This window comes from Diadema antillarum, unplaced genomic scaffold (genome assembly GCF_040938485.1).
Source record: "Diadema antillarum isolate AM-2024a unplaced genomic scaffold, OU_Dant_1.0 seq00002351_RagTag, whole genome shotgun sequence".
In the NCBI taxonomy this organism is placed as follows: domain Eukaryota; kingdom Metazoa; phylum Echinodermata; class Echinoidea; order Diadematoida; family Diadematidae; genus Diadema; species Diadema antillarum.
This window is the reverse complement of record NW_027272965.1, coordinates 68,774-88,699: the sequence shown is the minus strand read 5'-3', so window position 1 is coordinate 88,699 and position 19,926 is coordinate 68,774. Positions and strand designations below refer to the sequence as shown.

At 40.0% G+C, this 19,926-nt stretch overlaps 1 protein-coding gene across 2 annotated transcripts in view; it reads right to left on the bottom strand.

The window, feature by feature from the left end:
• The window catches only part of LOC139714627 (lysosomal acid phosphatase-like), a 53,543-nt gene that overhangs the window by 8,456 nt on the left and 25,161 nt on the right, over positions 1-19,926 (bottom strand). Inside the window, exons 2-3 of one of the 2 annotated variants that reach the window (XM_071626307.1) lie at positions 17,131-17,226; positions 16,358-16,607 (exon numbers count right to left, since the gene is read on the bottom strand). In XM_071626307.1, the coding sequence (XP_071482408.1) occupies positions 16,358-16,607; positions 17,131-17,226 (346 nt within the window). The remainder of the gene's footprint in view (positions 1-16,357; positions 16,608-17,130; positions 17,227-19,926) is intronic. The other variant, XM_071626306.1, reaches the window with a different exon arrangement.

The window sequence follows — 19,926 nt, the reverse complement described above, 5'->3', positions numbered from 1 at the left end:
TGACAAGTTTGGTGAAAATCTGTCCTAGACTTTTCAAGAAGATACTGAAAATGTAGAAAATCCCTCTCCTCCCCTCACCCCCCCCCCCCCCCCCCCCCCCCCCCCGCGATCCAGACACCCCTGGATCCGTCAAACATGCAATTTCAGTCATTAATGTCTTCATAGCACTAGTTTAGGGACTCTGAGGCTTCAATATGAAGACTCCTCCCCACTTATGGCCCCGTGCCCTGCATCCCTGGATCTGCCATTAAACGTGAACTCCTGTCATCAATATCTTTAAAGAACCAACCTAGCTCATTCTTAATTGGTTATATAACACAAGAAGAATTTTGATAATAACGTAGTTCTGGGACTTTGAGGCCCCCTCCCCTTTTTCGGGGGGGGGGGGGGTGGCTACTATATAAACAAATTGAGATCCCATTGCCATAATCGTTCTACCTGCCAATTTTGTTGAAAATCTGTCAAGGATTTCATTAAGAAAATCTAAATGGTGGAAGTTCATGGGCAGTTTTGATATGGAGTTTATCTACTATCTTTACACACAATATCGCTAAAGTAAATGATTTGCACATCTCCCGGCGACGTTTTGCACATTTCCCGGCAAAATTGAACTTTTGCACATTTCCCGGCGTCATGTTTGCACATTTCCCGTTGATGAAATTTGCACATTTCCCGACGAGACGTTTGCACATTTCCTGGCAAGACGTTTGCACATTTCCTGGCGTTTGCACATTTCCTGGCCAGACGTTTGCACAATACCCGGCATTTGCACAATTCCCGGCGTTTGCACATTTCCCGGCTCCACAGTCCCCCTTCACCTCCGGTGGGCTCGACAACGAAGGGAAATTGCATATATGTGTGTGTTGGGGGGGGGGGAGGGTAATATGTATACTTGATGAATTCATTTCAAGACTAGAAGCACTCGCAATCGAGCACATGTATCCCCCGAACCCGTCTCCCATACTCCATCTGGATTACTTTTTAGGCATGAATTTTGCATGATATGGCAACTGTTGCAGGATACAATAAAATCCAAATAGGTTTAGGTGTACAGATTTGACTATGATTCATTTACATACCAAATTTGAAAAAAAAATCGGTCAAGAAACAAGGCAGGGTCGCACACACAAGCAGACCCTGTAAAATTTAACTTTTCATGTATAAAGACAGAACAAGCGAGGGCGCCACCACCAAAAACAATATGGGCATCTTCATTTCACTATAATGCACCTTTTTGCCAAATTTGAAGAAAATCTGATAAGAAATGTGGCTGATAGAGCACACAGAAGAAATTAGCATTGGCATCCAAATTCGGCACAATGAGGGCGCTGTCACCACAAACTGTTGTGTCCTTCATGTAGAATGATCACCCATACTCAAGAAATAAGGCCAGCGTCACACACACAAGCAGACCCTTTAACCCTAACTAGGCCGGGCTATTTAGGTAGATCATAGAGCCGGGGGGGCTCCCAGGCCCCACCTCCAGATCTCGGCCGTCGACCGTGCGATCGCGACGAAAATTGGCACACACATTGCCTATGATGTAATCTAAAGTACCACGAAGTTAGATTTAAAGAAAAATATCATTTATGCTAAATTATACTAATTTATGCATAGTGATGCTTGAAATCAGACAATTTGGTATAAATCACTGAATAAAGCTCAAAATGGGCCCATTTTTTGTTTAAATGTTCTTTTTAGTGTCCTGAGCAAATATAAGTGAAAAAAAATGTTATTTTATTGTTTTTTAAATTTCTTATGTATTTCGTTGTTTTTTCGACTTTATGTTTTTCATTGTTTTTTCAATGAAACTTGTTCGGGACATTGTTCTGATCAAGAAAATATGTTATTGATGGATCTTAATCAATGAAACCCCAAAATAATCATACTTCTATGAAATTTGCTTGTAAGCACAGTTTGCATTGAAATTGTACACAAATTCATGTTTTTGAGCAATTTTTGGTCTGACATGCAAGTACATATTTATGTGCAACTTCGGAACCGCGTGCCCGGGAATCGCAAATTTGGTGTCAAAAGATGCAGGAGACTCGAAAGAAAAAAAGTCATGAAACGTCGCGGCGATAGCTTTTCGCGTTAGCGATACATCGCGCGGAACGTTGAGGGGGGTGGGGGGCCTCGGAGGCCCCCCCGGCCTAGTTAGGGTTAAAAGTTACCTTTTCATGTGTAAAGACGGAACAAGAGAGGGCGCCATCACCAAAAACAATACGCATCTTTGTCTTACCATAATACACCTTTGTACCAAATTTGAAGATGATCGAAGAAGAACTGAAGCCAGTAGAGCGCTCACATGCAGACCCTATTGAATTTATCTTTTCATGTTTAAAGACGGAACAAGCGAGGGCGCCATTACCAAAAACAATAGGCGTCTTCGTCTTACCATAATAAGCCAGTTCGTAATTAGCTCATGTACACAGTGGTACAAATGACCTTACTTTTTTCTCACTTGGTTAGGCACTTCGCTCGTTTTCAAAGCGGTATGATGCATAAGCTTGCCCGACGTAACAATTCATGGAATTCATCTTCAAACAAAGAAAGAACTTGCATTGAGATCAGGTGATCAGAATACTCCATCAGTTGACAATTCACAGCCATCCATTAACCATTGTTTTGTATTGAATGCAGTAACAGCCTACATTCCTTTTATATTGCGACATACCATTCTTGATGTCAGGTGGATGTGCTGGCAAGCACCATTTAGATAAGAATCACATGAATAATCATCGCATCACAGATGCTTATCTCAGTGAATTTACAAACCAAAATGCCTGTTGGTACAAATGACCTTTTTCTGCTCATGCGCAAAGTGGAATTACGAACTGGTCTATACACCTTCATGCCAAATTTGAAGAGGATCGAAGAAGAACTGCAGCCTATGAGTAGAGCTCTCACAAGCAGACACTGTTGGATTTACCTTTTCATGTATAAAGATGGAACAAGGAAGGGTGCCATCACCAAAAACCATAGGCATTTTTGTCTTATCATAACACACCTTCATGCCAAATTTGAATATGATCGAAAAAGAACTGCAGCCAGTAGAGTGCTCAAAAGCAGACCCTATTGAATTTACCTTTTCATGTATAAAGACGGAACAAGCGAGGGCACCATCACCAAAAACAATAGGCCTCTTCATCTTACCATAATACACCTTCATGCCAAATTTGAATATGATCGAAGAAGAACTGCAGCCAGTAGAGCGCTCAAAAGCAGACCCTATTGAATTTACCTTTTCATGTATAAAGACGGAACAAGCGAGGGCGCCATCACCAAAAACAATAGATGTCTTCGTCTAACCATAATACACCTTCATGCCGAATTTGAAGATGATCGGAAAAGAAACACAGCTGGTAGAGGGCTCACAAGGAAATCTCAGCAGCGGCGGCGGCGGCGGACGCGGCGGCGGCAGACGCAGCGGCAGACGTGGCGCGACGAGGCCAAATCCATAGTATCCTCTGAACTCTGTTCAGGGGATACAATAAATGACATTGGAGTGAAGCTGAACTGCAAGAAAAAAAAAAGAGAAAAAGAGTACAAAAAAAAAGAAAAAAATGAAATACTGTAAAAGTGGATATTTTCGTGTGACTAATTTTTCGTGCTTAGCCGGGTCAGAAGGGTTTTGCGTGTTTTTACTTCCGCGGAATCAAGACATCATGCACAGGAACGTATGGCAGGCAAAAATATTCGCATGCTTTTATTTTTGCACTAGTTTCTGGTTGCGCGAAATGCGCGAAAATTTCAACACCGCGAAAATTTCCACTTTTACAGTAATAGTGCCCTGTGGGATTCGTCCCTGGGTCCTCTGGTATAGTATCATAAACAGCACGCAGTGTGCTAACCACATGAGCCACACATTCCCACTCAGTGCTGTGAAACATAAGCTTAAATACATGTAGGGTACAGGAATATGAAAATTCTTCGTCTTGATTCCATTCACAAATTTACTTTGAAATAGAAATTTTCACCATGATAAGGGCATCTGATCAATACTCAAATACACAATTATGAAAATATGTTGTCTCAGCTATGACATATTTAATTTTCAGAGGAAATAAAGCAAAATCAAATGATATACAGCTTCCAGAACGTTGTCAAGTCAATGTATGAATGGGAAAAAAAAATCACCTCCCATAATCATAACACGTAAACTCTGCAAATTTTGATACTTTGCATTCATTAACAATTTTTAAAATGATGATAAATTGAAAAACAATCATGATGCTGACTCAAAAGACAATACTCCAAAGTACAACATATTTGAATCTGAAGGAAAATTGAGCAAAAATAACAGAGATACGCAAATGAATGCCACAAACATTACATTAAGAAATTTAATTCTACTTTTTTGATTTCAGATGACAATATGATGACATCATGCTCTCATCAATGAAATACTGATACCGTACTTGAAATGTTATCAACATTTCATATGCTTTTGGAATATGCAATAAAAACATAGGGTTACCCTGCATTTTTAAGAGCAATGGCAAAATAAACAAAGGCTGGGAAGTGAATTTTTGTGGGATTCCCTTTATATTTTTTGTATACTGTTGTCCACACATTGTACATCATAACCTCTAGTAGTCTTCTCATCCAACGGTTCCAGCACCAAACTTTAAAAATTCATAATGTTTGCATCGATTGTCAAATTTTCCTCAAACTTTCACGGATGTATTCTACTAATGTTGCTGCTTTCACTCAATCCAATATCTTTTTGGGTTTTGGTTTCCTTTACAGGTAACTGTCTATCATTGGAGCAGTGGTTTATAAAATGTTTAGGGTAAACACATTTTATGCATATGTGTAACATATAACAATTTTGCAATAAAACCTAAAAGATAAGGAGATATTACTATTTTTCTCACTACCTTTAAAACACTCTTCACCTACACCAAAGACCACAAAATCTCTGTTCATTGAACTCACAAAAATTCAAGCATAGTTAGGGGGATCTTGCTTTCTCATACATGGGCCCAAAACTCTGGAACAGCCTTCCAATATCTCTTCGACATGCACCTTCCATTGATACTTTCAAAAATAACCTCAAGAACTACCTTTCAATTTAACCCTAACTAGGCCGGGAGAGGGGCCTCAGAGGCCCCCCCCCCCCCCCCCCCTCGACGTTCCGTGTGATGTATCCCAATTGCAAAAAGCTATTGCCGCGACGTTTCATTACTTTTTTCTTTCGAGTCTCCCGCATCTTTTGACATCAAATCTGCGATGCCTGGGCGCGCGGTTCCGAAGTTAGGCATAAATATGTACATGCATGTCAGACCAAAAATTGCTCAAAAACGTGAATTCGTGTACAATTACAATGCAAACTGTGCTTACAGGCAAATTTCATAAACTACTACTACTTATTCGAGGGCATGTACTTGCTATAATATGTACTTGCTTCAGCCGATGCCAACTCGGGTTCCAAAACAAAGTTGCGCCTCCAAACCTCTCTATTTAACATGACTGTCCGTAGGTCATTAATGCTTTCAAGGCCTGCATCCTTCTTCAGGACACTGATTAAAGTGGCCTTACGTCTCCCTCGTTTTGCAGTTCCCTGTTTAGGTTCCCAGAGTACGAGGGAATTCGCAGATAGCTCAGGGTGTCGCACACAGTGTCCCGCTAATCGCATCCTTCTCTCACGCACTTTGTCAGACACCTTTGGCAATGTACCATACAAGTCATCATTTCTAACGTAGTCACTCCATGACACATTAAGGGCTATCCTGAGCATGCGTGTGTACACTCCGTCCAATGCTTTCTCTTGTCTGGCTGTAAGTGTCCACGTCTCTGCTCCATACAGTAATACAGACTCAACTGTTGTGACAAAAAGTCGCCGTTTTATGTCGTCGCTAAGCTGAGATTTCCACACTTTCCTCATACTGTGCAAAGCATTCCATGCGTGGCCACGTCTGATCCTGATGTCTTGTTCTGTCGAGGCAATCCAGGAGCCCAGATACTTGAAGTCGTTCTTCACATCGAGTACTGCGCCGTCTAAGGTTGTAATAGTGGTATCGTCGATATTAAATGCCATCACCTTTGTCTTCTTTGCATTGAGCCGTAGACCAATCTTCTTGCACTCCTTTTCCACTGCAAATAGCAGCTCCCTTGCCTTTTCAGTTGTATCTGATATTAAGGCAATATCGTCAGCAAAATCAAGGTCAGTGACCATTACGGGCGGAACACGACGGCTTTGACGGGGCACCAATGTAAATCCAAGCTCCTCCTCCTTGCCATTGATGGCAAGCCTCAAAGCATAGTCAAGGGCTACGATAAACAGAAAGGGTGCCAATGTGTCTCCTTGAAGTACCCCAGCCAGTATTTCAAAATACTCTGTCTCTCCATCAGGCGAGCACACCTTTGCATGCGTCTTGGAGTAAATGACATCAATCGCACGAACTAGTTTCTCAGGAATGCCATAAGCGTTGAGAATCTCTAGGAGCTTCCCCCGATGGATGCTGTCAAAGGCCTTCTTGAAATCGATAAATGTGATCACTGCAGGGAGGCTCCTATCTCTCACTCCTTCAAGTATTCTTCTAAGTGCTAGGATCTGTCCTACAGTCGATCGTTCCTGTCGGAAGCCATTCTGGGAGTCCCTAAGCAGTGGATCAATGTAGGGTCTGATGCGGTTCAAGATCATTCTGTTATATGTTTTGGATACTACTGAGCTCAGACAAATCCCACGGTAGTTGTCAGTCTGGGAGAGATCCCCTGACTTTGGTACTGGGATGATGTTAAGTGTAGACCACTGTTCCGGCTGGTCCCCATCCTCATTATATGAGCGGTTGATAAATTCTAAGATAATATCATCCACAGGAACATATTTCAGAACTTCAGGGGCTACCCCATCCTCCCCACTGCTTTTGTTGTTCTTCATTTCTGCTTTAGCCTTCGTGTACTCACTCATCGTAAACGGACCATCTGGTATGGGAAGGTCACTAAAAATAGGTGTTATTGGTTCGTTACTTTCTAGAAGCTCAGGAGGGTTGCCCAAGAGGTTCTTGAAGTTTGAGTACCAGGTCGCAACTCTCTTTTCTGCACTTTCACCTCGAATCCTGACAGACTGAGATGCCTTTCGTCCGGAGATGTCATTGATGAGCTTCCAGCTCAGTCCATATTTTCTATTTTCATGTGCTTGCTCTACTTCAGCTATTTGCCTACGCAATTTTTCCTGATCCAGAATTGCAATATATGTTCTGTACAAGTTTTCCCTTGTCCTTGCATATTCTTCTCTGCTCTTGCCATCTACACCCTTGTCTGCGATGAACGCCCTATATGCAGCTTTCGTCTTCTTCCTGGCAACAGTAACTTTAGGGTTTAAGCTTTGCTCCTCCCTCCGAGCCTTTTTGATCTGCTTGAGACATGTTTCTGCTGCTTGTTGATTTGCATTAATAAAGCGTTGGTACGTTTCTGTGGCAGACTCATTCTCCTCCTGGAGTACATGAAATCTGTTTCTTATTTCCACTGCGTATTGCTCCTGTAATTGACGGTCGGTTGTTAGATCCTCCCAAGCATATTTCACTCTTTTCACTTTCTGCTTTTTCGGCGCTCTAAGACTAAGTCTTATTGTTGCAGTCACCACCCTGTGATCAGATCCGAGAGAGGAAAAGGACCCATATGCTTCACTGTTAACGATGCTTTTACGCCACTTCTTACGTGTCAGAATATAATCTAACTGATGGGTGGTCTTGTTTGGTGACATCCATGTCCATAGTTTTCCCTTTCGTTTCTGAAAGAGCGTGTTTGTGGCCAATAACTGATACTCTTCCATCACATCAAGCAGTCGTCTGCCATTGTCATTCGTCTGGTCATTGCATGTGAACAGGACATCATCTGGACCGAGTCGTGCGTTGAGATCGCCAAGCACCACCAAGAAGTGATGGCGAGGAACAGCTTCAATTGCTTGACGAAGATTGTCATCGAAGTCAGTTTTGTCAGTGCTAGCTGCATATTCACATGGTGCATATGCAACAATTACAGTTAATGCAGGATTTCCCTGGAAGGTTGCTTTAATCAGCCTGTCTGAAATACGATCTACACCAATAAGAGCCCTTTGAGCTATCTTGCCGATAACAATACCAACTCCTCCTATTGCCGCTTGCATTGTATTCCTCCATGCTGATGCCGTGTAGAGTTCATACCCCTGACCAACTTTATAGCAGTTGATGTCATCTATCCTGTCTGTCTCATGCACCTGTCTGTGCTCCTGGATCCCACATATTTCTACACTCTGCTTCTTCATATTCCAGACCAGTTCATAAATTTCATAAAAGCATGATTATTTTGGGGTTTTATTGATTAAAATCAATGAATAACATATTTTCTTGCTCGGAGCGATGTCGTGGACAAATTTCATCGAAAAAACAATGAAAAACATAAAGTCGAAACTAGAAATGTCGCTATGGCGACTGGTATGCCTCCGCCATAATGCGTGGTTCTCTTAATAGGTCCATAGTACATGTGGACAACGTGTGATTACATTTTCACAAAATTGGCAAAATATTAAAATGACAAGTTTGTCACAAATGTGTTGAATGTTCACCTTCCTTGACCTAGGTTTAATTGGATGGATAGGAGAGCATGTATTTGGAGATTTAAAATCTTTAACTTGACTTTGATCCACTCATAAGTTCATGCACTGAGTAATTTTTTGGTATGGAGAAAAAGTGTACTTTCTGTATTGAATAGTAAATTGTTGCCATTTTCATCTGGCCTTTGACCCTAGAAATCATATCAAGATAATCACTGTTAGGCAGAACATGCAAAAATATGTAGTAAGTTTCAAAATAACTTGAACCATTTCCTAGATAAGGAAGAAACAGTTAGTTCAGCACATTCTCAACAGAGAATCTCTATTGGGTTATACATGCATACACCAAGAGTAAAAAAAATAATCCTGCTGGCATTGCATATATATGCGGGAAATAGTAAAATTTTGAAGTGTTGCCCTAGACGTTTGACCCCTGACCTTTGACCCCATGAACCCTAAATTCTCTAGATAATCACTGCCAGCCAGTACATGTATAATACTATGTTCCATGAAGATATCTTGAACAATTTCCAAGGTACAGAGAAAAAAGTGAAATTTTAATATTTCTACTTGACCTTTTGACCTTTGAACTTTGACCTCATGACCCCAAACTTTCACCAGAGAATCTTAATTGGGTAATACATGCATACACTAAGTTTCAAGAAAATATCTTTAGGCAATGCATAGATATGGAGGAAATAGTTAAATTTTACGTATTTGACCTTGACCTTTTGACCTTTGACCTTGAGCATGTTCCCCCCAAAAGTTGATAGGCACAACTTCACCCCCTAATACACATACATGCCAAGTTTCATTACGATACCTCAAAAGGTTTTTTAGTTACGCCTGCCACAAAATTCATTACGGACGGACGGACGGAAGGACGGACGGACGGACAACCCGAAAACATAATGCCTCCAGCACCACTTTGTGGCGGAGGCATAAAAACATGGAAATACATAAGAAATTCAAAAACAATAAAATACTTAAGAATTTTTTGTGATATCACAATTTTTTTTAATTACATTTGCTAAGGACACTCAAAAGAATACTTACACAAAAAATGTGCCTGTTTTGAGCTTTATTTTGTGATTTATACAAAATAGTCTGATTTTTATGCATTATCATGCATAAATTAGCATAATTTAGCATAAATGATAATTTAACAAAAAATGAACTTCAAGGCATTTTAGATTACATCATAGGCAATGTGTGTGCCAATTTTCATCGCGATCGCCCGGTCGAGATCTGGAGGGGGGGGGGGGGGCCTGGTAGGCCCCCCCAGCTCTATCAACTACCTAAATAGCCCGGCCTAGTTAGGGTTAAATTCACAATTGTTAACCTGTATTAAAGTATATTGTTTGTTTGTTGTTCTTATATCTTCTGTGATACTCTGTTGTAACATGATACATATGTACTCCACAGCGCTATGAATATCTTTTAAGGCAGAATGAGCACTTCATAAGAGTCCTTCTATAATTGCTATTTAAACCATAACTGTTGACGATTTAGTCTAGAACAATTTCATTATAACCATTGTGCACATTTTGTATACTTAACAATACTTAACCCGTTCCTTTCGCAATTCTCTGAGTTCCTTTAATGCTCCCAAACAAGATTCTTTTTGCCTGTGGACGGAGAGGCAGACAGGTTGGTAATCCACCTGTGTGAAGGCAGTCAAGCGGCACATTGTATCCCCCTTTCCATGGTCAACTACATGTGCCAATGAACAATGGAAATATTGATCTGGTGTGAGGTATGAATAGAGCGTGCACTGATGAGCTCACAGAATCTTTTGTTCTACAAAAAAACAGGCACCTGAATGGGGTGACTGGGGTCAGCGAACACAGAAATCTAACTGATCTCAGCCTTGATCGCTACAGTCGCAGCACACGACTATAATTAACTCCCCCAAAACCCACGAAACGTTTTGAATTTTCAACCGTCATTGAGGCAGTGCGAATCGGGCGTTCTCATTTTCACCAAAATGTCACCTTCTCATATCTCCGCTATAAATACATCGACCCAAATCGCTCAAACTATCAGTATAAATGTAAAATGATGATATCTATCTACATACGAAAAATCACGAGAAACGATTGAGAACTTTTTAAGTTATTCAACATTTCATGTTTAGCTGTCCGGAAAACTACCCTCCGATTATTTCCAGACACATCTGGTCGCACCACTTATCAATATTCATGAAACTTAACATACATATTCATTAGACATGGGCGGACGTTAGCAGAGTAGTGTTCGCTTTGCCGAAGACCTATTTTTGAAGTTACAAGTGAAAATAAATGAGGTGTCTTGTCAGAAATCTCAAATTATATGGGAGCAGCAAACGAGAATAATGATGTCATATTCTAAGAAAAATTGATTTGCGCTTGCGCAATGATGGACTCTCCCCATGCTGCTTCGATCCAGCGAGCTGATTGGTCGATGCGAGTGTACTGTGTACTGTTACTGTGCGATGCGAGGTGGCTGCATGCTGCTCTAGCACACTGCACATGCATGCTTTGAGAGTGGGCCGCGGGGTGTCGATAAGTACAATGTAGCAGTGTGCTGCAGGGGACTTAGCTTTGCCACCTCAAACACAAGCACTTACGTTATCAGAACTGGCCTATAAAAAAAAAGTAGCAAAAATATGAATATCTATCAGCTATGATACCAGTTGCAAATTCATGACATTGGATTATTCGGACTTAACGCAGATTTAACTGCACTAGTAAGTAACATTATAATTACGAATTCCCGGTACGAGTTACGATCAGACTACAGCAGTGCCATACGGCACTGAAGTACAGGTGACGTGAGCACAACAGAGATGTGGGTACGTGGGACTGTACCCTGTCTTCCCGTGTGCGAATGACTATGAAATTTCGTGCTCGGAACGAAGGTAAGAAAGTGCACCTCTTTCGATTATTTCTAGACATATCCGGACGCATGACTTCTCGAATGTGATATTTGCAGCAACTTACCATTAGCTTGTGGACGATGGCAAGGTCGCAGATATGATTGCAAAAATAATCGCAAGCTTGCAGATAAGTTTGCAAGACCATATGAAAGCTGTGCAAGCTTACGACAAGCTTGCGGTGAGACAACTAACAGCTCTGCAAGCTGGCCGTAAGCTTGCGAGTAATGCAGAAATCTCCGCAAGCTTACCACAAGCTTGCAGGCCATTATCAGAATTTCTGTGAGCTTGTCGCAAGCTTGCAGGTTGTTAAAGAAAACTCCTCAAGCTTACTTAAGCTTGTGAACTGCAATCAAAATCTTTGCATGCTTGTTGCAAGCTTGCGGGTGAGAACTTCGCAAGCATGCAAAATGCAGTCAAAATCTTCGTGAGCTTGTGGGTAAATTGTTAGAGCAAATTCTGCAAGCTTACTGCAAGCTTACTGCAACTGTATGGCCACAATCAAAATCTTTGCAAGCTTGTCGCAAACTTATAGGTTAATTGATAAAGAAAATTGCCTGGTGCCCTCCAGTTACAAAAATGAAAGTTACTTTCACTCTGAAATTCAAAATGGCGGTTTGACTGTTTCTGTGTGCAGCTTAGATTTAAGGACAATAATTCTGTTCAAGGTATGAAATTGATTAATACAATTATAACTAACTGCATGCATTAACATGCTGAATAACCTCACCATATTTTCATTCCCCATAAACCTCAATAATCTACACATTTTAACAAATTACCGGTACTCATTGTAACTTTCCCTAAATGTGCAATACAGTCCCACCCATTGTAATTTGTGTGTGTATAAACAGGTATTTTTATTGTTACATATAGCTCAATACATTCTGCATACCTCTCTTTTTATGCCTCTGCCACGAAGTGGTGCCGGAGGCATTATGTTTTCGGGTTGTCCGTCCGTCCGTAATGAATTTTGTGGACAGGGTAACTACCAAAACCTTTTGAGGTATCCTAATGAAACTTGGCATGTATGTGTATTAGGGGGTGAAGTTGTGCCTATCAACTTTTGGGTGCACATGCTCAAGGTCAAAGGTCAAAAGGTCAAGGTCAAGTGCTTAAAATTTCACTATTTCCCCCATATCTATGCAATGCCTGAAGATATTTTCTTGAAACTTAGTGTATACCAGAGCTACCAAGTCTCACGCTTTCTGAGTGAGACTCAAGCATTTATGGGCCATCTCATGATCTCACGCATGGCACCCATTTTTCTCACACATCGGGCGAAGTCTGCAAATTGGGCCTATAATAATGAGCATAGCTCAAAGGATTATTAAAGTGATAGTTGCAATTGAAGGTGTATTTCCCTTTTGTCTGTCAAAATAAGTAAAAAATAGTCACTTAAGTATACATACACCTGACCGCACCATTAAGAGCTAAAAATTGAAAAAGTTCCCTACTGTGCGAGGGGGAAAAAGCCCCTCCACACCTTCCCTCGCACACACATTCGCGCGCCGAGATGCCGAGTCATGAAAATCTCACTCATAAAAATTTTTTGAACTTGGCATCCCTGGTATACATGTATTACCCAATTAAGATTCTCAGGTGAAAGTTTGGAGTCATGCGGTCAAAAGGTCAAAGGTCAAAAGGTCAAGTAAAATGTTAAAATTTCACTTTTTCTCTGTATCTTGGGAATTGTTCAAGGTATCTTCATGGAACATAGTATATATGCATGTACTGACTAGCAGTGGTTATCTAGGGAATTTAGGGTTCATGGGGTCAAAGGTCAGGGGTCAACGGTCAAGGGCAATACTTCAAATTGTACTCTTTTCCTTATATTTATGCAATGCCAGCAGGATTATTTTTTTTTTAAACTTGATGTATGCATGTATAACCCAATAGAGATTCTCTGGGATTTTTTTTTTTGCCAAGAAGATCAAAGGTCAAAAGGTCAAAGATCAAGTGAAAGTGCTGAACTTACTTCTTTCTCCATATCTCGGAAGTGGCTCAAGTTATCTTGAAACTTACTACATATTTATGTATGTTCTGCCTGACAGTGATTCTCTTATAAATCAAAGGCCAGATGAAAATGATAACAATTTACTGCTCAATACAGAAATTGCACTTTTTCTCCATACCTTGAAAATTACTCAGTGCATAAACTTATGAAAGGGTCAAAGTCAAGTTAAAGTTCTTAAATCCCCAAATACATGCTCTCCTATTCATCCAATTAAACATAGGTCAAGGAAGGTAAACATTCAATACATTTGTGACAAACATGCCATTTTAATATTTTGCCAATTTTGTGAAAATGTAATCACACATTGTCCACATGTACTATAGACCTATTAGGAGAATCATGCATTATGGCGGAGGCATACCAGTCGCCATAGCGACATTTCTAGTTTTAAGTAAAATAAATGAATGTTTAACAGATTTGAGTGTATTATTTATACTTCATTCTGCCTTTTTTATGTTTCACTATTCTGCAAATATCAATTAAATTTCCTAATTGTATCCCCCGAACAGAGTTCAGAGGATACTATGGATTTGGCCTCGTTGCGCCGCCGCATCCGCGTCCGCCGGAGAGATTTTCTTGTGAGAGCGCTCTACTGGCGGTAGTTCTTCTTAAATCATCGTCAAATTTGGCATGAAGGTGTATTATGGTAAAACGAAGACGCCTATTGTTTCTGGTGATGGCGCCCTTGCTTGTTCCGTCTTTATACATGAAAATAAGGTCAATTTAACAGGGTCTTGCTTGTGTGTGCAACGCTGGCCTTGTTTCTTGATCGATTTTTTTTTTTTCAAATTTGGTATGTACATGTATTCAAATAATGTACAGTGCACTCCCGTTACAACGAACACGGTTATAACGAAATTTCGTTATAACGAAGTAAAACTTCTGGTCCCAAAATTATCGCCAGTAATGTCAATGGTACAAAATTCGCTTATAACGAACACGGTTATAGCGAAATTTTCGTTATAACGAAGTCTTTTCCGAGCCCCACGGACAAAGAAAAAGAAAAGAAATGTGCTCTGTTATAACGACGTGCGGATCGCTTTCGAAAATATGTAGCGGAACAAGCATGGGCGAACGCTTCACATCACGGTGTGTTCGCTCTGTGTGTCACGCACAGTTTCTGTCAATTTTATGCTCCCTTCAATGTCATATCCAAGCGAAATTTAAAAGGTACAGTGTACCATCCCGTTTCACATAGCTGCACAGTGTAAGATGAGTATTCAACAAACAGAATATGATATATGCGTGGTTTCCTTGTTTTGATTACATTGTATATTGTATTTGTTCGGTTATAACGAAGTTTCGTTATAACGAAAGAAAACTGCCGGTCCCGAGCATTTCGTTATAACGGGAGTGCACTGTATCATAGTCAAATCTATACACCTATACCTATTGATAATGCTGCCCTCACTGTTCCACCTTTTACAGGGTCAAAGGTCACCTTGATCATGTGCTGTATGGTACTACATGTAACCTCAATTCTTATGGGATTTTATTCAGACTTGCTAAGGATCGGTGAACGAATGGTCATTCTACATGTACATGTAGGACACAACAGCTTGTGGTGGTGGTGCCCTCAGTGCTCCAACTTAGATGCCAGTCACATTTCTTGTGCATGCTCTATCAGCCACATTTCTTGTCAGATTTTGTTTGAACTTGCTATTGAGGTTTATGGGGAGTTATTCTAGGTAACAAAAGTTTTCATTGCCAGCGCTCTCACTGTTCAAACTTTGATAGGATGACATGTCATACTGTATACGCTATATATTTCGCGTGGGTTTTATTTTCGCGAATTTCGCGAGTCGGGAGCTATTCGCGAAATTAACAACACGCGAAAATATTACCTTCCAAAATGAATCCCTGGCCTTGATGATACGAACATTTCAGTACTAGTATACCATGTCACGGCTTACCGAACAGACCATACTGGCTAAGCTTGTTTACGCACGTCCACGTCTACTTACGAATACTGTAGAGAGCCAATCCATTATCGCAAGGGGACCACTCGTCAGAAATCTAGCGCGATGGACTTAACCACTTCAAAAATGTTGAATTCTGACTTACTAGTTCGCAGAGTTTGGTAAGTTTTTTTCATGCAGTGTATAACTAGTATCATTCTTATTTGCTAGTAAGTTGAAAATTCACACTTTCTTTGCCACTTCATATTTTCTCTGGTCCCCCAATCGCGAATTTAACCACTCGCGAAAATGTGTGACAGCGCCAATTCGCGAAAATTTATGTACGCGAAAATTATAGCGTATACAGTATTCCTTGTATGTGCTATATACCAGCCTCATTTCTCATCAGATTTTATTGTATCCTGCGACAGTTGCCATATTATACAACATACTGGCCTAAAAAGTAATCCAGATGGGGGATGGGAGATGGGTTCGGGGGATATGTGCTCGATTAGGTCTCCTATGCGAGTGCTCTAGTTATCAAATTTCTTAAAAAACCTAAGCTTGCAAAGGAATGAGAATGTGATTTCAGATAATGACGTCATAGTGACGTCACGGTCGACTGATCACAATGATTTTATTAGACTTGTCGTCTTTGGGACACAATACATATAGGGTATCAGTTTGAAATTGATAGTCAAAGAGCTTTTTGACTTAACCTCTGCACAACATTTGGGGAGAAATAAAGAAGAAAAACAAAGAATCAGCACAGATACAGAAGGTGATCCAAGAGGATACTCGGATCAGCTGATAATAAGATGAGATCAATTGTATTTGGTAAGGGGTGGGTCCTTACTTGATGACATATCTTACATCAATATTCCATAGGTTGACAATCACTTGACACATGAACACATAATACTGAAGGTACTATCTCCTTATGTCATATAGCACTTCTAGTTTAGGTACAACAGCAAAGATACACTCACTCACATAGTCTTCTTCCTTTGGCTCTGTGTGTATTGGAAGTGGCTGCCATGCTATATTAGGGTTGAATTTCTCTGATTCAGATGGTGGAAAAAGTCCTGCTAGATTGCTTGCAGCTGACATGAGGCAGCGATCAACATCAGTGCTCCGAAAATATACCTCTTCCCTTGTGTATGTAGAGTTCTGGAAGAGAGACCCATTATAGCGTTCCCCTAGGAACTGTCCAACTTCATACTGCATCTGCATTCCTAGCTACAAATGGGAAGGAAAATGAGAAATCAATAAATATCTGCAAATGACATCCAAAATCTTTGTACTATACTGCTCATCAAAGATTTCAACTCTTATCTATATTTTCACTTAAAATATATTACCATTGTTTCCATTCAAAAAATTAATACAAGTATCAATGTAATACTACCTTTCCACCACAATACTGGACTTTACATCCCTTATCCCCCCTACAAAAGAATAAAAGCAACCAGCCACTTAAAGGTTGAACATTGATTTGAAGATAAAAAATTCAGCGAAATATGACAACTTCGCATCACTTTACATCATTCTGCACGAAGATCATGTACATGAAAAAGAAGCATGTAAAATATGACTTTCATGATCAGAAATCCATACTGCTACATCATACAGACTAGTATTAGTATCCAGTTGTTCACTGGCATATCACATGTGACAGCTGCTTTATTGGGTAGGTCATTCAAACTTGCTTTAAGATTACTGGTGAAATGGTCATTTGATTGCTTGTGATGCATGGGTTTACTTTGGTCAGTTGACCCCATCCTTGAGGCCAAAAATCCTCCTGGTATCTGTCTGTTGGAAACGTTCCAACAGGTGAGCGATCTCCATGGCGATACACCTGCAATGAATATGAATGATCATACAAGAAAGAAATGAAATGCTTACAAAAATTTAATTCAAGGTTGTTTGCATTCAGAGCATGTGTAAAATGAGGTTGAACAGTTACATGAACACAACATTGATGTCGGGATACTAAAACCCAACCTTTCTTTCTAGTTTCAATATTGATTTCTTGAAGACATTATTCATAAACTGCTCTAATCTCTGACCTTGCATCAGAAACTTACAAATAGTTACTAGGTCAATTTTTAAATATTTTCATTTAACATGAATTCCTGGTCAATGAGGCTAATCAAGGTTTGAACATTTTCTGACACGAAAAATTATTTTTCTATCCGAATGTACAGATTGCAATACAGCTCTCAAAAGGGAGAGGTGAAATAATTGTATAATAACCAGCATGCAAACAGCTACACGTGTATGTTCCCTTACCCCTCATGCTCTAATGCACACCAATTAGATAGTCTCTGATGAACTCTTCTCTTTACTACATGTACCTTATAATTGTTCACAGGTTTTGTCAAGGCCTTATGCATGCTAACTCTGTAAGTGTACTTGGACCTTTAAAAGTAGAAATCTGACATCTTACACTTTAATATTTCTGTAAATCTCCATGCATTACTTTCATAGTTCTAAATACTAATGCAACAACAGTCTTGTGCATACAAAAGTATAGAATACACAAATCATGTTTTACACTGAAACAACATGAAAGTTTGGTCACAATTGTGGGTTTTATAATTTTCATTCTTTTTAAAATCATATAGGCATTCATGTTATCTTGTCTGAACTTGTTATCCACTCTCCATTTCTTATTCACATACACTGATTATTTGGGGCTTACAGCCAAATGTAGGTTCCACCATACTTCTCTTTGACCAGTTGTCATGATTAGAATTACTGTGTATATCATGTATGTACAGTTGTTCATTCTTCTGTTTGTTTATTATTGACAAGGTACAAGAATTTGTGCTATTAGGAGTATTATTCTTGTTTAGTATTTATGTATATACATATATACATGTATGAGAAGTATGAAATAAATTGACACTAAACTGAAAATATCCCATGTATTAATACTTCTGTGGACGAGTGTAGTGAGCGTGAGGGGGAGAAAGTTTTATTTGTGTGTGAATGTGTGTGTCTGTGTCTGTGTTTGTATTTTGTTTGTTTATTCTTGTATGTGGGAATGTGCATAAACACCAATAAACACTATAACTATCACTCAATGTGGTTATTGAATATTAAATATTGGGTTAGCTCAAGCAGCAATAATTCTGTATGCTTTCTAGTGACAAAAAAAAATGTTGCTACCATGGCAATGCATTGTGCAACATTGATAAAGATGTATTTTGCCCATTGTTAATCACATGTGCCATGTATCTCAAGTCAAGTGCTCAAGTTGTTGCTCCAGTGGTTTACATCCTGTTTTTTTTCCCTTTCATCGCTCGGCTAGCATGGTTTGGTAAAGATTAAGCGCCTGAATAGACCCTGTACTTCAGAGCCTCTATTCTCAGTTTACACTTTTCCAGAGGCTAAGAGAGTCCATTTGAATTGAGTTATACATCATTTTAAAGCTTCGGGTCTGCTCTTCCAGAATTTGCCCATAACTAAAAATCTCTGGCGACTTTGTGCTGGTTTTGTGATGCAGGGTCACATATCAAAGCGGTCACACGAACCAAATTTCAAGCCAAATGCTCACATGCTGAGGAAGTTAGCTGAATTCACAATATTTTTGTATGATTTTCATTCAAAATATGTGACCGGCGACAACGGTTTCAGGCAAAAGTCGCAAGAGAAAATTCCCTCCTAAGCAGGGTACAAAGATTTGACCATAATTTTGGTCTATTTGGGGTTTTTGCAGAAATAGAATCGTTGATATGTTTTCTACATCTACACTAAATTCCATAGCATAAGAGTTAAAGTCTTTCCTATTGAAAATGGAATTTTAAACACCCTGTGTTGTGTTCAGGTGTGGGTTTCTTCAGTTTGTCTCCCTCTACAAATTAAATTTGTTAAGATCGCAACTGCTGATCTGTAAATTAACAAACATGTCGGAAAAAAGGAACCAGTGGGACTCGAACCTGTCATCTACTGCTACAGCAGTAGATGACAGGTTTGTTAATTTACAGACATGTTTGTTAATTTACAGATCAGCAGGTGCGATCTTAACAAATTTAATTTGTAGAGAGAGACAAACTGAAGAAACCCACACCTGAACCTTCACCCCTCTAAACGATATCTTTCTTTCACCCTATGTTGTATCGCACTCATCAGCTTCGATCTTCTTTCGAATGCTGCACCAATATAATGCCCAGTGTTGCTACGGCGCAGCATCTCGCACGCGATTGGCTAGTGCGTAGGACACATTTACATAGTTCGGCTTTCGGAGATATGTCTCGCAGCGTGTCGGAAATGTTTTGTCCATGCGTGCATGCTCCATTGTTGTTGCTACAACAGATGCCAGTACGCTCATGCCCATGGGAGCCGGGGGTGCTGGGGGTGCTGCAGCACCCCTGACTTTTTGGAGCAGGGGGGCATAGCACCCCTATGAAAAATAAAAGTTGGAGGTGCTTCTGCATCCCCAACTGTTTTAACTGGTTTTTTTTTCAGGAAAAATTGCTTGTTTTTTTAATAGAAAATTGTCCGAATATCCCACCCAAAATGTGCATCAGATTGCTGAATTTCACTTCTGAAA